At 37.5% G+C, this 27,996-nt stretch overlaps 1 protein-coding gene across 10 annotated transcripts in view; it reads right to left on the bottom strand.

The window, feature by feature from the left end:
* The window catches only part of LOC137638585 (BRCA2-interacting transcriptional repressor EMSY), a 75,031-nt gene that overhangs the window by 17,416 nt on the left and 29,619 nt on the right, over positions 1–27,996 (bottom strand). For 6 of the 10 annotated variants that reach the window (XM_068370778.1, XM_068370783.1, XM_068370776.1 and 3 more), the window contains 7 exons: positions 26,633–26,881; positions 25,487–25,731; positions 25,098–25,347; positions 22,848–23,135; positions 22,608–22,720; positions 21,900–22,032; positions 9,970–10,002 (listed from right to left, as the gene is read on the bottom strand). In XM_068370778.1, the coding sequence (XP_068226879.1) occupies positions 9,970–10,002; positions 21,900–22,032; positions 22,608–22,720; positions 22,848–23,135; positions 25,098–25,347; positions 25,487–25,731; positions 26,633–26,881 (1,311 nt within the window). Of the gene's footprint in view, positions 1–268; positions 1,014–9,969; positions 10,003–17,750; positions 17,890–21,899; positions 22,033–22,607; positions 22,721–22,847; positions 23,136–25,097; positions 25,348–25,486; positions 25,732–26,632; positions 26,882–27,996 lie in introns of those variants that run through there. The other 4 variants (XR_011044158.1, XM_068370782.1, XM_068370781.1 and 1 more) reach the window with 4 other exon arrangements.

Raw genomic sequence — 27,996 nt, 5'->3', positions numbered from 1 at the left:
CAGATTTGCACCGACTCGCAGCGGTGCCCTTTTAGCTCGGAAAAGTTTCCTGGTTGCTGATTGGTTAGAATTATCTCGTCCAACCAATCAGCGATCAGGAAACATTTCCGAGCTAAAAGGGTACCGCTGCGAGTCGGTGCAAATCTGCATCGCTAAAAGAAATTGACTATAGAAACACACACTTGCTACTCTACATTACTTTACTTTCTAACTACAGTACTACTGTATAATCTATAAATGGGACAAATTTATAAATAAATCCAACCAGTGTAATAGAAGGTTCTTATAATTTATTAACTTGTATATCAGTCGAAAATTACCATTTATAATTTATTTACATTTCTAACAAGTTTACAAATCAAAGCTTAAATACAGTATGAAATAGATAAAATTTGGCATGAAACATCATCTTCCCATTGCACTTTATATTTATATATAAAATAGCAAAAAAACACAGAGCCTATCAAAATAAATTAAAAAAAAAAGTCCACAAAACACTATCAAATATCTTTCCTTGAATAAAATATTTCTCTATCGACCAATCTAGACTTAAGGTTTGTACAAATATTTTAACAGTACAGGTGCGTTAAACATAATACTACTTAGACAATAGTACAGAGTTTCTCTCATTTCAGGATAGAGATACAGTAAACTTCTTTTTTACAAAATGCTTCAGATACAGACACATATGAAAAATCTATGTAAAATAACACAGTTACTACCAAGTTCAAATTACAACTATGTACATGAGGCATAATTTGTCTAATATTTGTTAATTATCAACTTACACTTTGCTAAGTAAGAAACGAGACAACAAGCCTGGTGGACGTTTCAAAAAGTAAAATCCTCTATGGGTATAAAGTTTTGCACGATATAAAAATATAACAAAAACAACAAATTATACTTCATCAATCTGGAGTCTTTTTAATTCATTACTCTAAAATGTAGTTATGTACCGAAAGGCATAAACTATTCTGGAGATTCTCTTTCCTCGCCTTCAATATCTTCAGATGCTGAAAGGTAAATTACAAGCATGTTACTACCCCACATTCTAAAACTATTTACTAAGATCAATAGATTAACTAAAACTATAATAAATAGACCTTACACTTATAGCATAAGGGAGCTAAGGCCTACCCACATAATTCTTAAAATAATTTTAGAGATATTACCTAACCACGTAGAGTTAAAATGAATATAACAAAACTTTTAAAAACGGGACTGATACCACATGAATAAGACTGAAGATAGATGAAATGCTTACAAACTAATACCACGACAGTGCTGCTTGGATTAGAAATTACACCTAGGGAGGCAACAATGCACTTTAATAATGAAGTACCCACAATTACCAATCTTGATATTTTCTTAAATAAGGTTGAAAATATCAAGGGAACATAGTAAATGAAAATGTGACCTTGATATATATGTGAAAGAGAGAGAGAGAGAGAGAGAGAGAGAGAGAGAGAGAGAGAGAGAGAGATAAAAAACTCTTTTCTAATTTAAATTTGATCAATAAAACTTCTGTGCAATTTCAAATCTAAATGACTTACAATAAACTAATGTCCAGTGTGGTATTTTTGCCTTTTGAATCATCTCTAAACAACTTTGGATTAGTAAAACTACATGCATCTACAAACCACAACAAAGACCAATACAAAAAAAAGGAAAAAGAAGGGTTTAGGCTGGTGAAAAAGAAGGCTACTTTTTAAACAATTCAAATATTGCCCAACAAATTGTCAGTTTCCAGTCATAACAATATTGTGTAATCTTTTATATACTGGGACATGTAATGCTTCAGGAGCAAGTAGAATTTCTATTGGTTTCCATAGTACATAGCCTACTTCTGTATTTTTTCACTCTCTACATAACCAGTTAATCTCATTATTGCAATGCTACAAGTACAACCAGTACTGTGACATTTTAAGAACATATTCATTCCATATACACAAACCACTGATCTTTACTTAAACTAGCATATTCAATTACCTTGTTATTTCTATACTCACAAGATGTTCTTACAGATTCTCTAGAAGCATGATTCTAATAATGTCTACTCCTAACACACTCTCATTTCAATAGATTTATGTCTCTCAAAGACGTGAAGGATAGATTTTTTATTCTTTGCTTCTACATTTACATTTTGTTTTGCCCCCAAGATCTGTTGAGGGAGTATCCATGGAAAACTTTGTGAAGAAATAACTTGTTGAGGTTTGAGACTCCTCTAACATTGTTTTCCAAACCACATTTGGACTAGGAATCACCTGTTGTAAAACCCTTGAGTAGGGTTCAAGACCTCTTCAATCAAATTTTTTTTCCAAAAGCTTCACAATTTCCAATTTTAAAATGTGCGCCTTTGCTTATTTGCTAGATAACTTGGAAATAGTTTTGGTTCCTTGGAAAACAAAAGATTGGAGGCTAGAGAAATCAAGTAACCTTTGGCAGAAATTAGCACCCCGTGGATTGGGATGAAGGCTTTCCCAAATGTGACGTGGATTAGGATGAAGGCTTTCCCAAATGTGACGTGGATTAGGATGAAGGCTTTCCCAAATGTGACAAAAGTTTGAAAGTCTTCCTCCTACCAAGGATTTGCAGGGGAAGACTATTGTAGTGTTCTCCAACAAGATCTTTTGAGTCCGGTTGGCAACTCTTCCGTAATGTCTACTAGAGAGGAATCATTCTTCTACCATTAAAAAAGGATGCCTTGAAAGAGGCAATTTGAACTTACCTTGGGTAACTTACTTGGATATTTTTCACCAAATAAAGTTTACGTAATTATTGAAAAGGAAAAACCTCATCTCAGTCTGCTTCTGCCTATGTTTTCTTCATTTTTATCTTCCTGTTCAGAGGGATAATCAGACATTATAACTGGTTTTCCAGTTTGTTTATATCTTTGTACAGGAACTGTTGTGGATTTTTTTCTCAAGGGACTGTTTCAGCAGTTGAGGTACAGTTAGAATCAAAAGAACGCCGACACTCGGGGGAAATCTTTCATCAGATGTCTCTAGTGTTCCCATGACAAAACGGACATGGAGTTGCTCTTCTTACAACTTCTAAGAAATGGGCGGAACATTCTCAAACCTTAGCGAATCAGACAGTATAGGGCTGTCTTTGTTAGCAAAAGTATACAAATGTTACAAATCGAGTTGCCATATTTCAATTCTGTATAATCATTTGACGTCTCAACTTTTCAATACAAATACAAAACATACACACACACACACACATATATATTATATATTATATATATATATATATATATATATACATATATATATATATACATATATATATACATATATATATATACATATATATATACATATATATATACATATATAAATATATATATATATATATATACATATATATATATACATATATATATATACATATATATATATACATATATATATATACATATATATATATACATATATATATATATATATACATATATATACTGTATATACATATATATATATATATATATACATTATGTATATATATATATATATATACATATATATATATACATATATATATATATATATATATACTATTAGGAAAGTCATTTCTGTTTTAGGGGTTGTGGAGACAGGCTGCTTGTAGACTCATGATACAGCCTGTAAGATATTGTATCATTGTCTGAGATTTATTTGATAACCGTCAATGTTCTAATAAATTTGGCTAACCTAATTCATTATTAGTTGATTTGTAAAAGATAGCAGCAGTAAAATAAAATAGGTGCTGTTGATGGAAGGTTGGTAAGTAACGAAATTTAAGTATTAACTTCGCATATTAGATAATCGATGATGGATATAATAGATACTGATGACTGCAAAGCACCTTGAATACAATCAGAATTTATTATTTCGTATTGAAAATAACTTATATTGAGGTATATGAGGATGCTATCACATTCTGGCAAAGAGTTTAAAAAAATTTGTTTTATTGACAAATCATAGTCTCAGAACGACATAATTTTCAGAAATTTTGTCATGAAACTATGATATACCTATTTTCCCAAAATGAATTCTCCTATAATTTTTCCTGAAAATATACACGAATAGATGGCATAAGCACGAAATGATTCACCATTCTAATACAGTGAACCCTCGTTTATCGCGGTAGATAGGTTCCAGTCGCGGCCGCGATAGGTGAAAATCCGCGAAGTAGTGACACCCTATTTACCTATTTATTCAACATGTATATTCAGACTTTTAAAACCTTCCCTTGTAAGTAGTACTGTTAACAAACTACCCTTTAATGTACAGAACACTTAATGCATGTACTACAGTACCCTAAACTAAAACAGGCACAAATATTAAAGGTAATTTTATATCATGCTTTTCCTAAACACGCTAAAAAGCACGATAAAAAATGGCAACCAATGTTTTGTTTACATTTATCTCTGATCATAATGAAGAAACAAACTGGAGGTAGAGCTTTGCTTATTACCCAGACATATTTCCCATACTTTTCCCTTAGAACTACATCACATCTTCCTACTTTAGATATATATATATATATATATATGTGTGTGTGTGTGTGTGTGTATATATATATATATATTTATATGTATACACATATACATACCTACATATATACATAAATACATGCATACATATATATATATATATATATATATTACTGTATATATATGGGTTATGGAAAAAATCCGCGAAGTGGTGAATCCGCGATGGTCGAACCGCGAAGTAGCGAGGGTTCACTGTACCCTTATTGTAAGTTATCAATGATTATATAATTGCTAGTAGCTTTATCTTGAGAAATTAAACAGCTTTGAGATCAAACCAACTTCTTATCAATTTCATGCATAAAGATCTTATAATCTTTATTCAAATACTCTTAGCTTTGTATGATAAAGTCCTTATTTACAGTGATCAAGTGCCCGAATTAGCCCAGCTATAGGGTGCTAGATGTAGGTCTCTTGACCGGGTAAATTACGCAAGGTAGATGGGCGCTCAACAAGCGAAAAATGCATTACTATCCGTGAAGCTCTATTTCGGGTTGTTCGAGCAAAAGCTATCCATACCAACTCCTCAGCCTATCAGGGTATTAGTTAAACCACAATTTCTACAGCTGGTGCCGTGAGTAGGGGAAAGGAAAAACCAAATATTGAAATATCTCGGAAGTGAAAGTTTGATTGTCCTTTTAATCACTAACTTATACAGCTGTGGAGCGATACAGTACTCATGGATTCCTAAATATTTTCTCTCATTCTTAAGATTTTATTTCCTGAGCTTCTTCCTCTATCCCCTGATTCATTATTTAATATTTGTGTTTTTTCTATCATTATTTATTCATTTACTTATTAAATATTATCTTTAAAATGAATGCCCTTCTTCCTCGGTGCTCGTCTTAGGGCGTCAACTTTGGTTCTTAGCTCCTCACTGTGCCTCCATAAAAGAAATCTCTCCCAAGCGGCAGCAGAAACACCTTCACTTGACCATTCCAACTTGGAACTATTTGATATTTGTGTGACACCAAGACAAGATATTCATTAGCTGGATTCCGGTATAAGGCATTTGGAGATCTGTATTTCATTTTCCTCTATCTTAGTTTTTCAATCTCCATCGAAGTAAAAAAAATTGCCTTGTGAAGCATGCTTCCATGAATAAGTGGTGCCCCTCAGATTTTTTATACAGTACAATATATATCCCATTCCTCTATCATTATTCCAGTTAACGAAAATATCTTAGTCGATTTTAAAGCAACTGGTTAAATTTTCCTACAGAGCATTTAAGGTATATAGAGGAGTATAAAATATAAAGATCAAACTATATGCAGCTGGACAAATGTTGGTATACGGATCCTTAAGGAAGCAAATCCTCCAAACGCCTAAAAGCAATTATAGTTATTTTCCCCCAAAATCACCCATTATTTGGATAAGCAATTGATTCTAAGAAAATTATCCCGTTATTTATATCCTGTAATAACTATCTCCAATTTTGCCATTTAGTTTCGATAATTATCAAGTGAATAAAGCACTTACGACAAAGATTAAATTAGCTATGTAGTAAAGACTTTACTATATATGATTAAGATTTTAGTTCAAATGGCAATGCTAATCCTTCAAGGCCAAGATAGCAGACGGTGAGAAGACAAAGCTCAACAATGGGAATGTAAAATAAATGATGAATAAAGGGAAAGTGGCTTAGAGTCTAAAGACTGGAACGGCGCATACCCCTGAATCTGAATAATTTGGGAAATATTTTACAATAAAGTATCCTCACGTATTACGAAATGTTACATTCAATGAATATCTATAAACTGTAAGTAGTTTTTAGCAGTCAATCTATCATCTGAAAAATAATGATAAGCTTTTGGGAGTATAATACAATCATTTCTATTTGAAACATTGCATAATAATGACAAACAATATTTTGATATGCATAAATGTCTAAAAAGGAGTTTATGTGCTGTTACATTACTTCATTAACTAGAGTAAGCTCAAACCATTTGATATATATATATCTCTCTCTCTCTCTCTCTCTCTCTCTCTCTCTCTCTCTCTCTCTCTCTCTCTCTCTCTTGAACGTCTTTTATGTGGGTATAACTCTTGTATGATGTTTTTTATTAATATGTTTTAACATAGAAACATAATTGAAATTACTTTTTTCGTTCATCGGTAACCTGAACAAGACTAATGTTAAAATAATCAAATATAGCTGTTAACGGAAGGAATTGTTTAGCTACGACACTCCAATATTTTCTACATGATTTTGTGGGTTCAATATATATATATATATATATATGTGTGTGTGTGTGTGTGTATTCAGTATTTGTAGTGGATATTTGAGACGTTAAATGATAACTGAGAATGAAATATGGCAACTCTATTTGTAACATTTCAATGCTTCCGCTGACAAAGACAGCCGTTTACTGTCTTTGATTCACCAAGGTTGGAGAAGGCTCCGCCCATTTCGTAGCAGTAGTAGAGGAGCAACTCGTTGTCTGTTTTGTCATGGGAACGCTAGAGACATCTGACGAAAGATTTCCCCCGAGTGTCGGCGTTCTTTTGATTTTAACTGTACAAATGCCTATATTTACACTATTGAGAGTTAACTCACGATGAGCTAATGGGCAAGCTTGCAAGTGAACGATGTTTAATGCTATCCAAAACATAATGCATCTGATCAGCTTTCCACTTCCACTAACAGAATAGATAGCAAAACCTATCAATTCAAGCAGGGAAAGTGGGGAGAGGTTTTAACATTAAACTGGAGTGTGATTTAAAAATAAAGTATAAAAAATATGATTTTTTCAAAACTAATATACCTATTTTTTTCTTTTAATGTTAATTGAAATAATTAGGTAGTAAGTTGGCCAGGGCACCAACTTGCTGTTGTGATAATACTGCTAAAACTTGCTGTTGAGATACTACTGCTAGAAAGTTATAGGGTCCATTGACTGGCCAGACAGTGCTACATTGGATCCCACTCTCTAGTTATGACTCAATTTTTCTTTGCTTACATATACACAGAATATGTCTGGCCTAATTTTTCCACATCCTACTGTCCTCTTACACCTGACAACACTGAGATTAACAATTTTTTTTTTTTCGCTCAAGGGGTTAACTATTGCACTGTAATTGTTCAGTGGCTACTTTCTTCTTAGTGAGGGTAGAAGAGATTCTTTAGCGATGGTAAGCAGCTCTTCTAGGAAGACACTTCAAAATCAAACCATTCTTCTCTAGTCTTGGGTAGTACCATGGTCTTCCAATGTCTTGGGGTAGAGTTCTCTTGGTTGAAAGTACACTCGGGCACACTATTCTATCTTCTTGTTTCTTTCAAGTTTTTACAGTTATATAAGAAAGATTTATTTTAATGTTGCTGTTTTTAATATATCTTATTTCAACTGCTCATTACTTTTCTTGTAGTTAATTTATTTCCTTTCCTTAATGGGCTACCTTCCCCGAGCCCTTGGGCTTATAGCCTCCTGCTTTTCTGACTAGGGTTGTAGCTTAGCTATCAATAATAATAATAATAATAATAATAATAATAATAATAACTCTAATTACATGTAAAGGTGAAAGAAGCATAGAATGAGTTACTTTAACTGCTATTCACACAATGGTTAAGATATAGCAATTTTAACAATAACAAAGAAAATTATAAGGATTATATTTAGAAAGGTACCAGAAACTATCAAAGAGGAGGAAGAAAATGCTGTAATAAATACTTCTGTTATGGTACCAATTCAAAAGTGGGAAGCAGTTTCATGTATCGGTCTTATCATGAATATCCACAAGATAAGCAAAATTTTCAAAAGAAATAATAGAATCACAATACCAAAGTACTGCTTCTCACTCGAGTATCGAGGCTCATGGCCTTCAACATCCTCCTATACTCTGGTATTAGTTCATCTAATGATCTCCCTGAATCGAGAAAGATGGCAAACCAATACACACAATAATGAAGAGTTCTATGCATTACAGGTTTTAGTAGATCAGGCAGTCTTTTACCTCATGAGAAGCAATACTTCATACAAGGAAGTATATCAATATGTTTACGTCAACTTCCTTTCTAGGGTTCAATACAAGATACCTCACAAATTTAATTCTGTAGGAATGGCCAAGGAATCTAGAGGACTTGGGAAACCTAAATAAGATCAGATTCATTTTTTTAATCCTTGGACAAGGAAATTATTTCTCCTGAATAAATTAATAAAGATTATGAAACAAAATCCACTTCATTTTGACATTTAGACCTTCCGAATCATAACTTGAGCTACCAGAGGCTGCCGATCTATTTTCTTTTACGTATGAAAGCGGTGTTAATAGATCATTCTTGAGCAGGAAACATGTTATATAAAAATAAATGGATTTGTTAAAAAAAAAAATAGAAGACAATATGCTAGACATTTACTTGCTACAAATTACCTAAACAAGGCAATGGACTTTCCTTTTGAAACTTGCGTAGCTTGCCCGAAAAATTTCTTTCTCAATGAAGAGATAATGGGAGAAAGATAAAGTTGAGGCTGGGGAGCTAGCCAAGAAACGACTAAGGGAAGAGAAGTAAAAGGTAGAAAGTACTGCAACTGGAGCTGCGGAAACACAGCTAAGGACCTTTAGAAATGTCTATGTACCAAGTAAGGCACATTTATTAGTACTGTATCCCTATTGGAGAGTGCTCTTCAATGGCACCTTTAAAAGTGGATTTTGAGGAGGGAGAAGTCTAGTTGGAAAGGGATCTCTGGTAGTGGTATCACTCGGCCCAGTTTTAATACCGACACCCTTTAGGGGTGAGCGAGCTGGATATATTCCTAGCATTCCATGCAACTTTTTTCTCTGGTATATTTAGCAGTATTTATACCTTTGAAATGGCGCTTTAAGGAGCATTTCACGGAGCGACACAGGTTGAGCCCAGAAAGCCACTTTCTTGTCCCTAATGAATATGGTATTAAGATATAAGCATTAGGCGAGTATCATCACCATTTGACATGAAGAAGAATGAAATGTTAAGGACTATGGACTGGCGACTACCAGCGTAACTAAGTACAGCGTAGTATCATAAATAAAAAATGATCTATATAAGGGGACATTGCCACAAGTTATTTAATTTTTTTAATCAATATATCATTGCAAAAATTGTCTTTCTAGATAGAAAATATATTATCAAAAAGTGTGTGAAAAAAGGTTCTACAGCTCTTGATGTAAACCAAAAGGAACATATGTCATGTAGATTAAATTTGTCAAAAACCAATTATGAAGGTCTTATGCTATAATACATAGCATATCTTTGTTAATTGTGTTAAGTAACATTACCAAACCTGTACTGTGGTTACAAATCATACTATAAAGACAGCTAAAAAATTCCTATATAATGTATATACTTCCTTCCCTTGTATCATGGAAATACACAAGTAAACAAGATAATGGCAAATACCAGCAGGTAAATTTCGAAGCAAAGTATATAAAAGATACACACAGAAATATATTCTTACCCGAGTTGCTGTTGCTGTCGGACGAGCTCTCCGCTGAGGAAGAAAGATAAACATTAAATTATTCTTATTAATTCAGTGTGATATTACTAAAATGTTATTTTGATAATAAAATAAATTTTTGAATATACTTACCCGGTGATTATATAAGCTGCAGCTCTGCTGCTCGACAGAAAACTCTACTTTAAAAATCCGCCAGCGATCGCTATGCAGGTAGGGGGTGTACTTCAACAGCGCCATCTGTCGTGCAGGTACTCAGTACTCATTGTAAACAAAGAACTCAATTTTCTCCTCGGTCCACTGCGTCTCTATTGGGAAGGAAGGGAGGGTCCTTTAATATATAATCACCGGGTAAGTATATTCAAAAATTTATTTTATTATCAAAATAACATTTTTCAATATTTAACTTAGCCGGTGATTATATAAGCTGATTCACACCCAGGGGGGTGGGTAGAGACCAGCAATAAATGTTTACATTATTATGAGCTAAGGATTTTTTATTTCATTTTAGCCGTTATCAAAATAACAAACATAAAATAAATATGTACTTGGTAAGGAAGTCGACTTGAACAATTACTCTGCCTTTTTAAGTACGTCTTCCTTACGGAGCCTCGCGATCCTCTTAGGATGCTGAGCGACCCCTAGGAGCTGAAGTATCAAGGGTTGCAACCCATACTACAGGACCTCATCAAAACCTCTAATCTAGGCGCTTCTCAAGAAAAGAATTTGACCACCCGCCAAATCAACCAGGATGCGAAAGGCTTCTTAGCCTTCCGGACAACCCAAAAACAACAATAAAAACATTTCAGGAGAAAGATTAAAAAGGTTATGGAATTAGGGGAATGTAGTGGTTGAGCCCTCACCCACTACTGCACTCGCTGCTACGAATGGTCCCAGGGTGTAGCAGTTCTCGTAAAGAGACTGGACATCTTTAAGATAAAAAGACGCGAACACTGACTTGCTTCTCCAATAGGTTGCGTCCATTATACTTCACAGAGATCTATTTTGTTTAAAGGCCACTGAAGTTGCGACAGCTCTAACTTCATGTGTCCTTACCTTCAGCAAAGCTTGGTCTTCTTCACTCAGATGGGAATGAGCTTCTCGTATTAACAGTCTGATAAAAAAGGATAAAGCATTCTTTGACATAGGCAAAGATGGTTTCTTAACAGAACACCATAAATTTTCTGACTGTCCTCGTAAAGGTTTAGTTCGTCTTAAATAGAACTTAAGAGCTCTAACAGGGCATAAGACTCTTTCTAGTTCATTTCCAACCATATTTGATAGGCTTGGAATGTCGAACGATTTCGGCCAAGGACGAGAAGGTAGCTCGTTTTTGGCTAGAAAACCAAGTTGTAAAGAACATGTAGCCGTTTCAGATGAAAATCCGATGTTCCTGCTGAAGGCGTGAATCTCACTGACTCTTTTAGCTGTGGCTAAGCAAACCAGGAAAAGAGTCTTTAGAGTGAGATCTTTAAAGGAGGCTGATTGTAGCGGCTCGAACCTTTCTGACATGAGGAATCTTAGTACCACGTCTAAATTCCAACCAGGTGTAGCCAAACGACGCTCCTTCGTGGTCTCAAAAGACTTAAGGAGGTCCTGTAGATCTTTGTTGTTGGAAAGATCTAAGCCTCTGTGACGGAAGACTGATGCCAACATGCTTCTGTAACCCTTGATAGTGGGAGCTGAAAGAGATCTTTCTTTCCTCAGGTATAAAAGGAAGTCAGCTATTTGAGTTACAGAGGTACTGGTCGAGGATACTGATACTGACTTGCACCAGTTTCGGAAGACTTCCCACTTCGATTGGTAGACTCTAAGAGTGGATGTCCTCCTTGCTCTAGCAATCGCCCTGGCTGCCTCCTTCGAAAAGCCTCTAGCTCTCGAGAGTCTTTCGATAGTCTAAAGGCAGTCAGACGAAGAGCGTGGAGGCCTCGGTGTACCTTCTTTACGTGTGGCTGACGTAGAAGGTCCACCCTTAGAGGAAGAGTTCTGGGAACGTCCACTAGCCATCGAAGTACATCGGTGAACCATTCTCTCGCGGGCCAGAGGGGAGCAACTAACGTCAACCTTGTCCCTTCGTGAGAGGCGAACTTCTGCAGTACCTTGTTGACAATCTTGAACGGGGGGAATGCATATAGGTCTAGATGTGACCAATCTAGGAGAAAGGCATCTATATGAACTGCTGCTGGGTCCGGGATTGGTGAGCAATATATTGGGAGCCTCTTGGTCATCGAGGTTGCGAAGAGATCTATGGTAGGCTGGCCCCATGTGGCCCACAGTCTCTTGCACACATCCTTGTGTAGGGTCCATTCTGTTGGAATGATTTGTCCCTTCCGACTGAGGCAATCTGCCATGACATTCAAGTTGCCTTGGATGAACCTCGTTACTAGAGAAATGTTTAGATCATTTGACCAGCTGAGGAGGTCCCTTGCGATCTCGTACAACGTCATAGAGTGGGTCCCTCCTTGCTTGGAGATGTACGCCAAAGCCGTGGTGTTGTCCGAGTTCACCTCCACCACTTTGCCTTGAAGGAGAGACTTGAAGCTTTTCAAGGCCAGATGAACTGCCAGTAGCTCCTTGCAGTTGATATGCATTGTCCTTTGACTCGAGTTCCAAGTTCCTGAGCATTCCCGACCGTCTAATGTCGCGCCCCAGCCCGTGTCCGATGCGTCCGAGAAGAGAACGTGGTTAGGAGTCTGAACAGCTAGGGGCAGACCCTCTCTGAGGCTGATACTGTCCTTCCACCAAGTCAGGGAAGACTTCATCTTCTCGGAAATGGGGATCGAGACCGCTTCTAGCGTCTTGTCCTTTTTCCAGTAAACAGCTAGGTGATATTGAAGAGGACGGAGGTGTAGTCTTCCTAACGATACGAACTGTTCCAGGGATGATAGTGTCCCTATCAGACTCATCCACTGCCTGACTGAACATCGTTCCTTCTTCAGCATGTTCTGGATGCATAACTGGGCTTGACTTGTTCTGGGGGCCGACGGAAAAGCCCGAAAAGCTTGACTGTGAATCTCCATCCCTAAATACACAATAGTTTGGGATGGGACCACTTGAGACTTTTCCATATTGACCAGGAGACCCAATTCCTTGGTCAGATCTAGAGTCCACTTTAGATCCTTCAGACAGCGACGACTGGAAGAAGCTCTTAGAAGCCAGTCGTCCAAATAGAGGGAGGCTCTGATGTCCGCTAAATGAAGGAATTTGGCTATATTCCTCATCAGCCTCGTAAACACAAGAGGAGCTGTGCTTAGGCCAAAGCACAGGGCTTGAAACTGGTAGACAACCTTTTCGTAAACGAATCTCAGAAAAGGTTGGGAGTCTGGGTGGATGGGGACGTGAAAGTATGCGTCCCTTAGGTCTAAAGAGACCATCCAGTCTTCCTTTCTGACCGCTGCTAGAACGGACTTTGTGGTCTCCATGGCGAACGTCTGCTTTGTGACAAAGACATTCAGCGCACTGACGTCTAGCACCGGCCTCCACCCTCCTGTCTTCTTTACCACTAAGAAGAGACGGTTGTAGAAGCCCGGGGTTTGATGGTCCAGGACTTTGACTACCGCTCCCTTTTCTAGCAAGAGAGACACCTCCTGTTTCAATGCTCGTCTCTTGTCTTCCTCTCTGTACCTGGGAGAGAGATCGATGGGAGACGTTGCTAGAGGGGGTTTTCGTACAAACGGGATCTTGTACCCCTCTCTGAGCAACTTCACAGATTGTGCATCTGCGCCTCTCTTCTCCCAGGTCTGCCAGAAGTTCTTGAGTCTGGCTCCCACTGCTGTCTGAAGAAGGTGGCAGTCAGACTCTGCCTTTAAAGGACTTGGTTCCTTTCTTCTTCCCACGTCTCCCTTCGGCACGAGCACCTCCTCTGCTGGAGGCTCTGCCACGAAAGGGCGGAATAAATCTGGACGCTGTAGTGTCCATCCTTGGTCTTGACAAGGTAGGCAAAGGGGTGGCTTTGCGGGCAGAGGACGCAACCAGGTCATGGGTGTCCTTCTGAATCAAAGAAGCAGCGATCTCCTTAATCAAGTCCTCTGGAAAAAGGCACTTAGAGAGCGGAGCAAACAGAAGTTCTGATCTTTGACACGGTGTCACTCCAGCTGACAGGAAAGAGCAAAGGTTCTCACGCTTCTTGAGGACTCCGGATACGAACGATGCTGCAAGCTCACTAGATCCGTCACGTATGGCCTTGTCCATGCAGGACATGATGAGCAAGGAAGATTCCTTCTCAGTCGGGGAGATCTTCCTGCTCAAAGCTCCCAGACACCAGTCCAAAAAGTTGAAGACCTCGAAGGCTCTAAATACTCCTTTCAACAGATGGTCTAGGTCCGAAGGTGACCAGCATATCTTAGAGCGTCTCATGGCTAGCCTGCGGGGAGAGTCTACAAGACTTGAGAAGTCGCCCTGGGCAGAGGCAGGAACTCCCAAGCCGAGAACTTCTCCCGTGGCATACCAGACGCTCGATCTGGAAGAGAGATTAGCAGGGGGAAACGTAAAGGCTGTCTTCCCTAGACTCTTTTTGGACTGCATCCAATCTCCTAAAACTCGTAAAGCTCTCTTGGACGAGCGTGCGAGGACGAGTCTCGTAAAGGCAGGCGAGGATGACTGCGTACCTAAAGCAAACTCTGACGGAGGAGAGCGTGGAGCCACAGACACAAACTGGTCCGGAAACATCTCTTTGAACAGAGCAAGAACTTTTCTAAAGTCCAAAGAGGGTTGCGTGGACTTGGGCGCGTCAAGGTCCGAATGTGGTTCATCAACGTGTGCCGCATCGTCATCATCAGAGAGTCCATCATCCGAGAATTGAGGAGGAAGCGGCAATGGAGTAGGTATCGGCTGGTCAGCTGAGTCCGGTCGCACGGGTGCACGCGTGACTGAACTGGACGTAACGTCATGGAACTGTTGCCCAGTCTGTGAGCTGGCAACAACCATAGCAGCGCGGGGACGCACAGCGTCTACTCCAGACTGTTTAGTCTGATATGGGCGAGCAGAGGCAACCACACTGGGTTGCGGAGGTTGACGCACCGCGTCAAAACAAAACAACTTTGACGGTTGTTGTACCTCGCGAACGTCAACGGAAGGTTCCGTGCGTCGCTGAACGTCAACATGCGGCTGGCAGGGTACACTGGAACGCATGGGTGGCGGGACTCTCTCAGCTGGAGTGCGCAAGAAGGTCGCCTCAGCGTCCACAGGACGCACAACCGTGGTTGGTTGTAGGCAAGAGGTTGGTGCAGCAGCAACCTTCTCCGCACGAAAGTCCTGCATCAGAGACGTTAACTGGTACTGCATGGTCTGCAGCAAAGACCACTTAGGGTCTGCAGGAGCAGGTGCGGCGACAGACGGTGTAACTGCCTGAGGCGGTACCGCTTTGCCTCTCTTAGGAGGTGAGCAGTCATCGGAAGACTGCAGCGAGTCCGAACTGACCCAGTGGCTACAACTGGGCCGTTGGACTTGCGCGGAAGGGACCGACTTGCGCTTAAGAGGTCGTGAGACCTTGGTCCATGGTTTCTCACGAGAAACCTCTTCCGCAGACGAGGAATAAATGGGCTCTCTCGTCTCTGTGTGAGTGGGGCGATCTTGGGTAGATACGCCCGAAACCACGGAGGGAACGTCTGTTCGCTGATTAAAGCCTCTCGAACCCTTTGGTCGTACGACATTGCTTCTCCCCTGGACTTGGGAGCTTGCAAGAGGTCCCGGACTAGGAGGACGACAGGCACGAACAGACGAACCCTCAAGCGCAACACTATCCACAACACTATCACTCACTTTATCACTTCCCACTGCACTCTTACACTTCAGCTCCTTGACGTCCGCCATGAGCTGGTTACGGTCACTAGCCAAGGACTCAACTCTCTCACCCAGAGCTTGGATGGCACGCATCATATCTGCCATCGAAGGTTCCTGAGTGCCAGAAGGGGGATTAGGAGCAACCACTACAGGGGAAGAAATAGGTTGTGGGGCATGAGGAGAGGAAAAATCAACGGAACGAGATGAACTTCTCCTGACTCTATCTCTCTCTAGCCTACGTGTATATTTCTGGAATTCGATAAAATCGAATTCCGAAAGCCCAACGCATTCCTCACATCGATCTTCCAATTGACAAGTTTTATCCCGACAATTGGAACAAACGGTGTGAGGATCGATAGAGGCCTTCGGAAGACGCCTTGAACAGTCCCTAGCATTACACTTCCTGAATTTAGGGACTTGAGAAAGGTCAGCCATTTTGAATTGGTCAAAGGGGAATTCAAAAACTATCCAAAGTCATCAACAAATAATCCGATATCAAAAAAAGAATGCAAGGATTTATTGAAGAGAAAGCCTGCACAGCGAAAGCTCAAAACTAGAAACGTGTACTTCACCAAATAGTTGTGAAAACAAATCCAGTTAGCAACAGCGAATTAGTAGGTCTTGCCGGTAGCACGACAGAGAGAAAATTGAGTTCTTTGTTTACAATGAGTACTGAGTACCTGCACGACAGATGGCGCTGTTGAAGTACACCCCCTACCTGCATAGCGATCGCTGGCGGATTTTTAACGTAGAGTTTTCTGTCGAGCAGCAGAGCTGCAGCTTATATAATCACCGGCTAAGTTAAATATTGAAAAAAAATAATTAGCAAAGCATAATACATCAACAAGTACTCTATTCCACATTAAGAACTAAAAATCACAATTTAGAAAAAAAAAAATAACTAACAAAAGTCTTTGAACTCAAAAATGTTATTCTTAACACATTTCAAATAACTTTGTTACTTGAAGAAAATGCCAAAAACTAACTTTAAAATGAATACAGAATATACTAATTACACCATTACCATTATAAATAAATACAGTACTAACAACCAGATGCAACAAACTACCAATACAACTACATATAAAAATATTCAAGATATGCACTACTATCCAATAATTCCCCCACTTGTCTACAGGAAAAATTATAACTACACTCCTACGATATAGCAGACATGGATTACTGATAAGAACAAAATCATAGAGATAAAATATGACCATTCAAAGTTCAAATTACACATATGCCTTTTTTTCTTAATCCTTACAGTTGCTTCATACTCCCCTACCTCTCAATTCACTTGATAACACTGGATGACAAAATTAAAAAGGTTTCTCTTGACCTATTGCTACAGTGTGAATATAAGTTTTGATTATGATTTCACTATACTGTACTGTCATTACCTGTAGTTTTTCAAGTCATATAAATATGACAAGAATAAGAAAGTGAAATTACTGAAAATTACTCAAATGCACCCTTTTTCATATTTTACTCTTATTATTTAACTTTTCTCTAGTCTATGGAAAATTGCTTAATATATGTTTATAATATTACTACTAAAATCTTTCATTTCCCTTCTTAAAAATGACAGTTATTGACACTTCACTGCATGCCATGCCACACACACACACACCCAATATTACTTTACAGTATGTTAACTAAATTTCTTTCTAAGCTAGAGAGACTTGTGCCACTAGCAAGAGAAAATGAGTGTTAGTAAAAATTATGAATGTGCACCTCAAACACTGTGTTTTATTTGCATTCAGTCGTCACAATACTGCCATCACAAGCTGGCATATAAACACTACTTCAAAATACCCAATTGGTGATTAAGACAGCATGTCAGCCCTAGGTAAATCATTGGAATGCTCAGATGCACGGTAACCTTTCATCAGATATACCTTTTGCTAAACCAATGCTCTTGTGTGAACCAAAGGATCACACTACAAAGTTACTTCTGTTTCACTACCACCACAAGCTATTCAATGAAAACCAACCAAATGTACCTTCCATTCTTTAGGCAGTATCCCATGGCCTTGAGCTACTAGTTTCACAGTAGCCTATGTAAACCAGAGTCTTGGAAACTTAACAAGGAGCCTTATTTCAATAGTCAGAGAGTTGCATGATGTTATAGGAGATCTTTACCTGCCCAAGGAGAAAAGTGGGAGACTTGGATTTGAGCTTGAGGAATTGAATCTGTTGGAAATAGTTCATGCCAACGGCATTACCATCCATCAGCAAAATGTGAAGCTTTAAAAATATTTTGTTGAATGACAAGCTTTTATTTTTTAGTCATGATTTGTATAAAGAAAATAAATCCTCTAGTCGTGATTCTAAAAATGGTACAAAGCTTGTTTATAGATTCTAATAAGAACACCTTGAAAACATCCCTACTCCATAACAGTAATCAACTACTTTCTGTTCCAACCCAGCTGGTTAGGTCCACAGAATGCAAGAAAGATGAGAAATAAATATGAAGACCGTATGAACTGCAGTTGACTTCAAGACCTACTAGTAGAACATCAACAGTAACCTAAAGGGGATCATTTGTATCAATAAATTCAGTTTGGTTATACAAAGCAAATGTGCTGTCTTTGTTTAAAGAACAGATCAATGACCACACATCATACATAAAAGAAAGGTCAAGCAAGTGTAGGACTTGACTATTACGTTCAAATTACTGGCAAACTTCTCTCTGAAATCAAGAAGGTATTCTTTCCACCACTCAATTTCGGACTTGGTTTGAAGAATGATTTAGGTGAAAGCCAAGTATTAACATTGCATTTGTTAACACAATTGGATTTGAAGTTCAAAAATCTTATACTTGAAGCAAATTAAGATAATTTCAGCAGTCTTCCTGTCTATATTTTATGTAACACTTTTGCCCTGCTTCTTTCATTCTGTCAAATTCTTCTTAATTGGCTGTTTAAACCTAAGCCCTGGTCTATTTTCCATTAATCCTGTATTATCCTCTTTTTTAAATCTAACTATCTTGAATCATTAGGACACTGGTAGCTGAAGAATCCCATTTACTTGTATAAATACAATATTTATATATTCTTATTGTGAGTCAGTAGTTGTTGCTAATAAGACTAAAGTACTAACTCTAAGTCTTTACACTTTTCCTTTCATGTTTTATGGCTATAATACATGTTTTATGCTCATCAAACAACTTTCAACATTTCTACACATGTATCTACATATACAAACATCATATATATATATATATTATATATATGTATATATATATATATATATATATGTATATATATATATATATATATATACATATATACATATATACATGTATATGTATATATATATGTATATATATGTATATATATATATATATATACATATATGTACATATATATACATATATATATGTATATATATATATATATACATATATATACATATATATATGTATATATATATATATATATATATTACTTTGAATTTTATCTATAAAATACTACCATTCTACCCGATGCATACAAATAAAAATAATCTATCAATATATCTTTACACCATTAGCTTGTATTCAAATCTTTCAAAAGGGTAATCTTCTAAAAGTCAGTGATAAGAAAAGTACTGAATTTTTAACAACAAAATTTTGACATTGGGTTAATCTACTATGATTAATCCCTTATCGCCAAGAATCATTTTTCTATGGGGTACAAATCATAAGCTTCAGATTATTCAAAATATGTAAAGTACTTTGGGAGGATAGATGTGAGAGAGGCAAGAGAGCGTGCTAGAAATAGGATTGAATGACGAGCGATTGTGACGCAGTTCCGGTAGGCCCTGCTGCTTCCTCCGATGCCTTAGATGACCGCAGAGGTAGCAGCAGTAGGGGATTCAGCATTATGAAGCTTCATCTGTGGTGGATAACGGGGTAGGGTGGGCTGTAGCACCCTAGCAGTACCAGCTGAAATCGTTTGAGTCCCTTGTTAGGCTGGGAGGCACGTAGAGAGTAGAGGTCCCCTTTCTTGTTTTTGTTTCATTTGTTGATGTCGACTACCCCCCAAAATTGGGGGAAGTGCCTTGGTATATGTATGCATGTATGTACTTTGGGTAGGTTAATTGAACCAAGTAGAAAAATATTGGATTGATTTTACACGAAGGATAACTCTGTCCATCACTTTACTTATCTCTTCATGAGTAATAAAAAGAAGCTTGAATGATCTTTTATGCTACTAGTAGCTAGTTAATTGGCCAGGGCACCAGCCACCCATTGAGACACTACCACTAGAGAGTTATGGGGTCCTTTGACTGGCCAGATAGTGCTACATTGGACGCTTCTTTCTGGCTATGGTTCGTTTTCCCTTTGTCTACACATACAACGAATAGTCTGGACTATTCTTTACAGATTCTCCTCTGACCTCATGCAACTGACAATACTGATTATCAAGCAATTCTTCACCCAAGGGGTTAACTACTGTGCTGTAATTGTTCAGTTGCCACTTTCCTCTTGGTAAAAGTAGAAGAGACTCCTTAGCTATGGTTAGCAACTCTTCTAGGAGGACACTCCAAAATCAAACCATTGTTCTCTAGTCTTGGGTAGTGCCATAGTCTCTGTACCATGGTTTTCCACTGTCTTTGGTTAGAGTTCTCTAGCTTGAGGGTACGCTCGGGCACACTATTCTATCTTATTTCTCTTCCTCTTGTTTTGTTAAAGTTTTCATAGTTTATTCAGGAAATATTTATTTTATTGTTGTTACTGTTCTTAAAATTTTATTTTTCCTTGTTTCCTTTCCTCACTGGGCTATTTTCCCTGTTGGAGGCCCTGGGCTTATAGCATCTTGCTTTTCCAACTAGAGTTGTAGCTTAGCAAGTAATAATAATAATAATAATAATAATAATAATAATAATAATAATAATAATAATAATAATAACAATAATAATAATAATAATTATAATAATAATAATACCCGACTAATTTCATAAATCAACTTGTGGTTGTATTTCTCGCTCAAACTTTTAAAGGGAAATAATCATTATATCTCAAGTGTGTTTAACCTCATCAACAGCCATTATCCAAAAACAGAATTTTAATAATAAAATTTCAGATTTTTATACTTGTCTGATAAGTAGGGCAACTCCAAACTTGACAGGGTAGCCCTTGGTCAATCAGAGTCCTACTCAGTTTCTCAATAGAACATTTCTTTAATGAAGAAGTGCATGCTTGCTCGCTCGCTCTCTTACCACAAAAGTGCTTATTTTCAGGATCAACCTCACAACGATCTATATGCGAGTATCCTAGACAAATTTCCTATGGATGGATGCCTATTTTGTTGTGTCAATAAATGCTAAAATTTACTCAAGTTGAAAAAATCTTCAAGATGCTGTTCGATAAAAAATTTCTCTTTGAGGTAAAACTTAAAAGGAAAGGACTAAAGGTCGCTATTGAATGGCAGAGAGAAGAGACAGAAAAATATCAAGAGACCAACCATAAACTGTGCACATATGATCAGCAACAAAAACCCACTCGCACCCAAGCTAAGACCAGGGAGGGTCAGATTTATATGTTCCTCTGTACCCCTCTAACCCTACATCACCAGGACAGCGAGGTTACAGACACTATTGGAACTATCAGTCTCAAGTGGTGCTCAAACTTCTGATTTACAAGAAGAGAATCAGGAAGTTTCCAATAGGCAAAAATATAAGTGCAATTCAACAAGCATACAGTGAACAGACAGACAACTGAACCAAGTTTGACAAATCCCTTCAGCCATGTGGAAGGAATTGTAATGATTGACCTAACCATGTCCAACCAAAGGAAAAATATGACACCTTATTCGGAATTTATCAAAAAGGGACTAATAACTAAACTAAAATTACACCATAAACATGAGAACACTAAGACACAAATACATCACATGAATGAATATAATGTAATAAGATCAACAAAAAGAGATACACCCACTAAATGAAGGCAAATATAACTAATGATGATGGCTAGGTAAGTGGACCTTATATAATACACCTAACAAAGACCGCCAAGTGCTTTCCTTCTCATTGTAAAGCTAAAACCAGAATGCAGTACCAGTTCTCATTGGAATATGTTATCAGAAACAAAATATTAAAGTAGTAATTACTTTAGTCTCACAACAACAGGGCATTATAGAAGATTAGATATGGCTATTACTTACTACTGGAAGGATTGTAGAAGAAACCTGTGGCAGGATCAAGCTCTCCAACAGGAGGGAGAGCACTACCATCTATGTGACCGCCAGGTAGTTGAGAAGATAAACCTGATATTAAGCTTGCCATGGATGCAGCCTCCTATAAGAATAAAACAGCATGTAGTAAAATTCAAGTACTATGCAGTACAGAATAAATTTTAACAATTCTTAACAGTTAACCCTTTTACCCCCAAAGAACGTACTGGTACATTTCACAAAAGCCATCCCTTTACTTAACAGTTAACCCTTTTACCCCCAAAGAACGTACTGGTACATTTCACAAAAGCCATCCCTTTACCCCCATGGACGTACCGGTACGTCCTTTGCAAACAAATGCTATAAAAAATTTTTTTTTTAGATTTTTGATAATTATTTGAGAAAATTCAGGCATTTTCCAAGAGAATGAGACCAACCTGACCTCTCTATGACAAAAATTAAGGCTGTTAGAGCAATTTAAGAAAAATATACTGCAAAATGTGCTGGGAAAAAAATAACCCCCTGGGGGTTAAGGATTGGAAATTTCCAAATAGCCTGGGGGTAAAAGGGTTAACAAAAGATACGAGACAAACTAGATAAATATTCAAATCTAAAACCTTGAAAATTACTTTAATTTTATCACAGCATTAATGGGTTCACAAAAAGTACAATGACAACAAATCAAAATTGTCTACTTACACCACCCTGTTCAACAATATCGCCCGGAGAGTCTAGAAGCTCAATTCCTGCCTGACGAAGCAAATTCCTCGCAGATTCTTTGTCCCCTCTCCCTAGTATTTCAACTGCTTCCTCTGCAAAACAAGAAATTAAATTGCAAAATAAGGTAATAATGATATCTATAAATGCAACTTATAGTACAGTAGTTATATTACTTCTGACAAAATGGTTAAACATTCCGTCTTTAAAAAATTGCCTTACCCAACATTTGCATCTGCCCCTCAGGCAAGCTCTGACCCGGCGAGTCCCCCGACTCTAATCCAAGGTTAAGCCACTCCCCTTCACCTTCACCACTCTCTCCTCCTCCTTGCCCCCGACTACCCGAAGTGCTGTTTTTTTCAATGCTACTACCTCCTGCCGACGTAGATGTATTCATCGCAGAAACAGCCAACGACCTGGTAGACAAGGCTGTGGTAGATGTTGTACTTGCAGAGCCAGATGCATTGGTGGAAGAGGAGTTAGTGTTAGTTGCCGAAGATGATCCACTGGCTGAAATAAGACGACAAAACACATCCATGGGGGACGAAATACTGGTAGAACTTCAATGACAATTGACATTTAATCAAACCTGGATTAAAAAAAAGAGAGAGAGAGAGAGAGAGAGAGAGAGAGAGAGAGAGAGAGAGAGAGAGATATTTTCTTTACATTAGGCATTATCTACACTAATATCAAGATTTGAAAAGACATAAGCTTGTCAGCATCTAAACATGAATTCTAGTAACACTTATGAAAACTCAAGCGAAAGTTAAAACTTTGGGAAACCCACTGCAGGTGTCAGATCATGCCAAGAATCAGTGGGAAGGACGATTCAAGCAATAAGTTCTTGTAAAAAAGAAAAAAAAAAAAAACTAAGTGTTCCACTCTAATCTGTATATCTCTCCAAATCTTTTTTTGCTCTCAGAATTCAGCTTTATTATTATAATAAATAGGGAAACGTATGAATAAGACTTGAAGCAATTTTTCAAAGTAAAAAAAATACTCAAGACTTTTATATTATGGGAGTCTTCTACCTTATTGCTTTTAAAATCACTGCAAATTTCAATTATGTTGAGCGCTGTTGACATCAAAGTTATTAGAATCATTAAAAATGGAGAAATAACAATAGAGTTTCTTAGGTCTTAGGAAATTCAGAAATTTAGTTTTAAACTTTTAGTCATACCAAAACAAGTACTGGGAAATACAGTAAAATTTTCTACTTTAACTTAATATAATTGCAATGATGTACAGTACTAGGATATCTTAAAACAAAGCTATTTTTTCAACAATAAAACCCCCATTACGAATCCTACACACAATTTCCAGACCAAAAGAACAACATCCGTTTGATGGATGGTCACCATTGCGTGTGCCCTACTGAGCTCTGTGTTTAAGGTAGGAAAGAACAGAACCTTTGGTGCAATCTCGGTTACGACCATGCGATGAGCAAGGTTTGTAGGTAGGACATTTAATATGAATGATAAGTTTCTAATGAGTCTGCACTTAAATAGTAGAGAATTCTTACAAATCATGATACTTATTTGAAAAAAAATAAACTATGATGAGGCTTACAAAGCTCATTCCCACAAGCAAATTGCACAACATTAAGTTTTTTCTTTTCTTAAATCCATAGCCCATTGAGGCTTATGCACAAAGGCAGTCATCCTGGTGGTAAATGATCATTATTTGGTTCTGGGTTTAGCAGTACGGCAAGAAATGTTCTTCAACAATGCATGAAAACAACACCTAGAACCTCACAGAATTAAACCCTTTAATTTTCTAAAAATAAAAAATTATCTACAGTACAGTACTGTAAACAAAAAACGGGTAATAATGATTAATTATTAAAGATAAAAATCACAGGGTTAGCTTCTTATATCAAAAGTGTCTTGTTTCTCATATTGCCAAGGAACACTAAACAATTAAACCGTCGCTTGGCTTAGGATAAAATCCATTCATACAGTTTCCCCCGACATGAAATATTTAGAGAGAGAGAGAGAGAGAGAGAGAGAGAGAGAGAGAGAGAGAGAGAGAGAGAGAGAGACTCAGTTGTAGTCAATCACACAGCAAAATACTGACAGAGAGAGAGAGAGAGAGAGAGAGAGAGAGAGAGAGAGAGACTCAGTTGTAGTCAATCACACAGCAAAATACTGAGAGAGAGAGAGAGAGAGAGAGAGAGAGAGAGAGAGAGAGAGAGAGAGAGACAGAGAGAGAGAGAGAGAGAGAGAGAGAGAGAGACTCAGTTGTAGTCAATCACACAGCAAAATACTGACTCAGTTGTCGTCAATCACACAGCAAAATACTGACTGCTGATGTGTGTGTCTGGTGTGATGGAAGGCTGAATAGTTGTAAACGCATTCATAAAAGCGTGTTCTCTATACAACTTCGAAGTAACAGAACTAGTAGGAGAAAGGAGAAGAGGGAGAAGAGGAACTTTTGAGGGTGTCCCCTCAGTATATTCTAGTGCATCATTACCAGCAGCAGCAGCATCCAGTATACCTGTAGCCTGTAGGATGTCGGCCAAAGAATTTGGGTTACTGACAGCATTTCCTTCAGCACCACTCATGTCAACAACTATTACATTCCCCTGAGATGTTTGTGGACCTGAGGAGACCACATTTGAAGAGCCGACAGTTCCTCTGGGAGCAGGAGGGGGCTTCTGAAGTACAGCAGTGTTGGCATTACCACCAAGGGTTTTCCCGATTGTGATCTTCGTAGGAACATCCTGAAAGGAGATGTTTGTTATAAATTAGTTTACCAGTTTACAAAGCTTCATCAGATGTATGATTTTGTCAAAAACAAAAAAACAATGCTTGTATTTAAAATCAAGAAAAAAATATATATCCTAAATTTTCAACACTTACCCGGATTCCTTGAATACCGACTGGTCTTGTTCCATGTGGGGCACCTTTGTGCACAACAATAACGTTAGACTTCGCACTGCCTAATACGGGTCGCAGTCCTGCTGGACCCTGAGGTGTAACTCTCACTGTCTGAACAGTTTTTGGACCAACAGAAACTACTGTCGCCGGAGAAGCAGCACGAACGCCACCTACCGAGGATTTCGGGGCATTGATGGTATTTACTGTGACAACACGGGGGCCAGTACCTATAGTTAAAAGATTATAGAGAAACTCAAAATGGAATATCACAAATTCATCACTTAAATTTTTCAGTTACCATAAATCACTTGCTTAATAGTACTACTTCTAAAATAATGCTCCCATAGAAAAAAAAAAAACCTTATCATATATCATACTTTTAAAATAATTGGTGTAGCTGGATGGTTTACAAAGTGTCATAAACAGAAATTGTAAACATCTGTACTAAAGTCTTCACTTTCACATAAGCAGTTACAAAACAACAACTTAAAATCACCTAACTGATGTAAAAATCAATTCTGTAAAAAAAATCTTCTGGAAAGCTGCCATTACCTTCAATATACCAATAAAAAATGCTTTCATATAGGGGTCTTCATTCTCGCTGATAACCAATATCAAAGAACCATTCGTAGCCCAAATAAATGAGCTCATGTACAAACTGCAAAATATGTGCTCCTTTTAGGATAATTACAGTACTGTACACTAATTAAAAGTACCTTGTAATATCAATTTAAGTGATTCAGATTAATGACAACTTACAGAAATGCATTTCTTGGATACACACACCACATCCCACTGGGATTCCTCAATCCATTAATTTTGTTTTTTTTTTTTTGTTTTTTTTTTTTTATTCTTGATACAGTACATCCAAACTTGCTTTGGGGAGCTATGCCAGTCTTTAGTCACATAAAAATATATAAAACCTTACTCCTTGCACACACACGCATACAAATTCATTCTCTAATGACTAGCTCCTGTTCCTTTCCTAAACACTACATTTCTTATGCTATACATCTAAAACCTGAAGCTACCTAAACTTGATACAAGGCAATTAAAACTATTGAAAATGCAAAGGTAAAGTAGAATGGCAAAAGACTATTGTAAAAAAAATCTTGCTAAAAGACATACCCTGTCCAGCAGCGACTGTGCGCGTGACGACAGTTATAGTTCCTGAATTAGTCGTAACTACATAGAGAGGCCCTCCAGTTCCCTGGGGGGAGTTGGGAGGAAGAAGAGGTGGTCGTCCCATCAACCTACTAGGGGTGTTTGAACTTAGGCCACCTGTGCTGCTAGTTCCACCAGTACTAGAGATGTTACTTGGCCCACCAAGACCACTTCCGCTACCACCTACTGTATGGGTTATGATCTTAGCTCCTGCTGTAATTCAATACACCAAAGAATCATTAAAAGTTGGAAGGTGATTCAAAAATTCTACAAATGGTGCTTCTATAAAATTATCTTCAACTATGTTTATGGAGAAAATAGTTAGCAGTTGCACATGCTTTTTACTGGAAAACTTTTAAGAGTGCATGACACTTACAAATAAAATATGTATATGATTTACTTTTTTCCTCCTTGCATATCTTAAATTCAATTAAACCTCACATAGAAAGAAAATAATGACCAAACAATCCACAGAAACATCTTAATAGTCTAAAACCTTCTGTTTAATTGTCTAAAACATACACAAAACAACTCTTTTGCCATACTACATCCTCTTAAACATGATCAATCAACTGAAAACTAGGAGCCAGACATAGCAAATACAGAACACAAGCACACAATAATATACATATATACAACTTATGCAACGATAGGGCACATTTAAAACTGCAGTCATCCACAATTGCTGAAAAGACAAGAGACAACATCAAAGTAACAGCAATAAGAAACATTGAAACTAAAAAATAATACCGATGTAGCACAGTTTTCCCATAAAAACTATATCAAATTATTACAACCTATTTACTCTTCAATCAAGTCAACTTATTTTTTGTCAGCTCATCACCAATCTAAAGTACTTGAGAGTCTACCAAGCACAATTCATTTTCACCACAATCAGCTTTTTTATTCATAACAATCACGATGACCTAAACCAGGTTTCTTAAAAGTCTATTATCCTCCTGAAGTCATGTCTACTAAATATTGACATAACAGCTTCCTTGCACAACTGTTGAATCCAGAGCAACAATCTCTGGCAAGTTCAACCAATGCAGCGTTGTATCCTTTCACTATACAGTGCGTCTATTAATATCCTTGTGTTTTTGTATCTCTCAATTCCTATCACTTCCTATTCTTAAATACTTAGATCACAGCTATCTTCTTTTACTATAGTGTCAGTGCTATAAAAAGTTATTTAGCTGTTAAATCATTGAATTTCCTCACATATCCAATCCTGAGACAACTTCAAATGTAACTTTGTATTAAAACTCGATTGGTAGGCAATACAAAACCTCTAACACAAGGAAAATAAGTCACATTACATGGCATCA

This window comes from Palaemon carinicauda, chromosome 3, assembly GCF_036898095.1.
Source record: "Palaemon carinicauda isolate YSFRI2023 chromosome 3, ASM3689809v2, whole genome shotgun sequence".
Classification (NCBI taxonomy): domain Eukaryota; kingdom Metazoa; phylum Arthropoda; class Malacostraca; order Decapoda; family Palaemonidae; genus Palaemon; species Palaemon carinicauda.
This window is presented reverse-complemented; position numbering and strand designations above follow the sequence as displayed.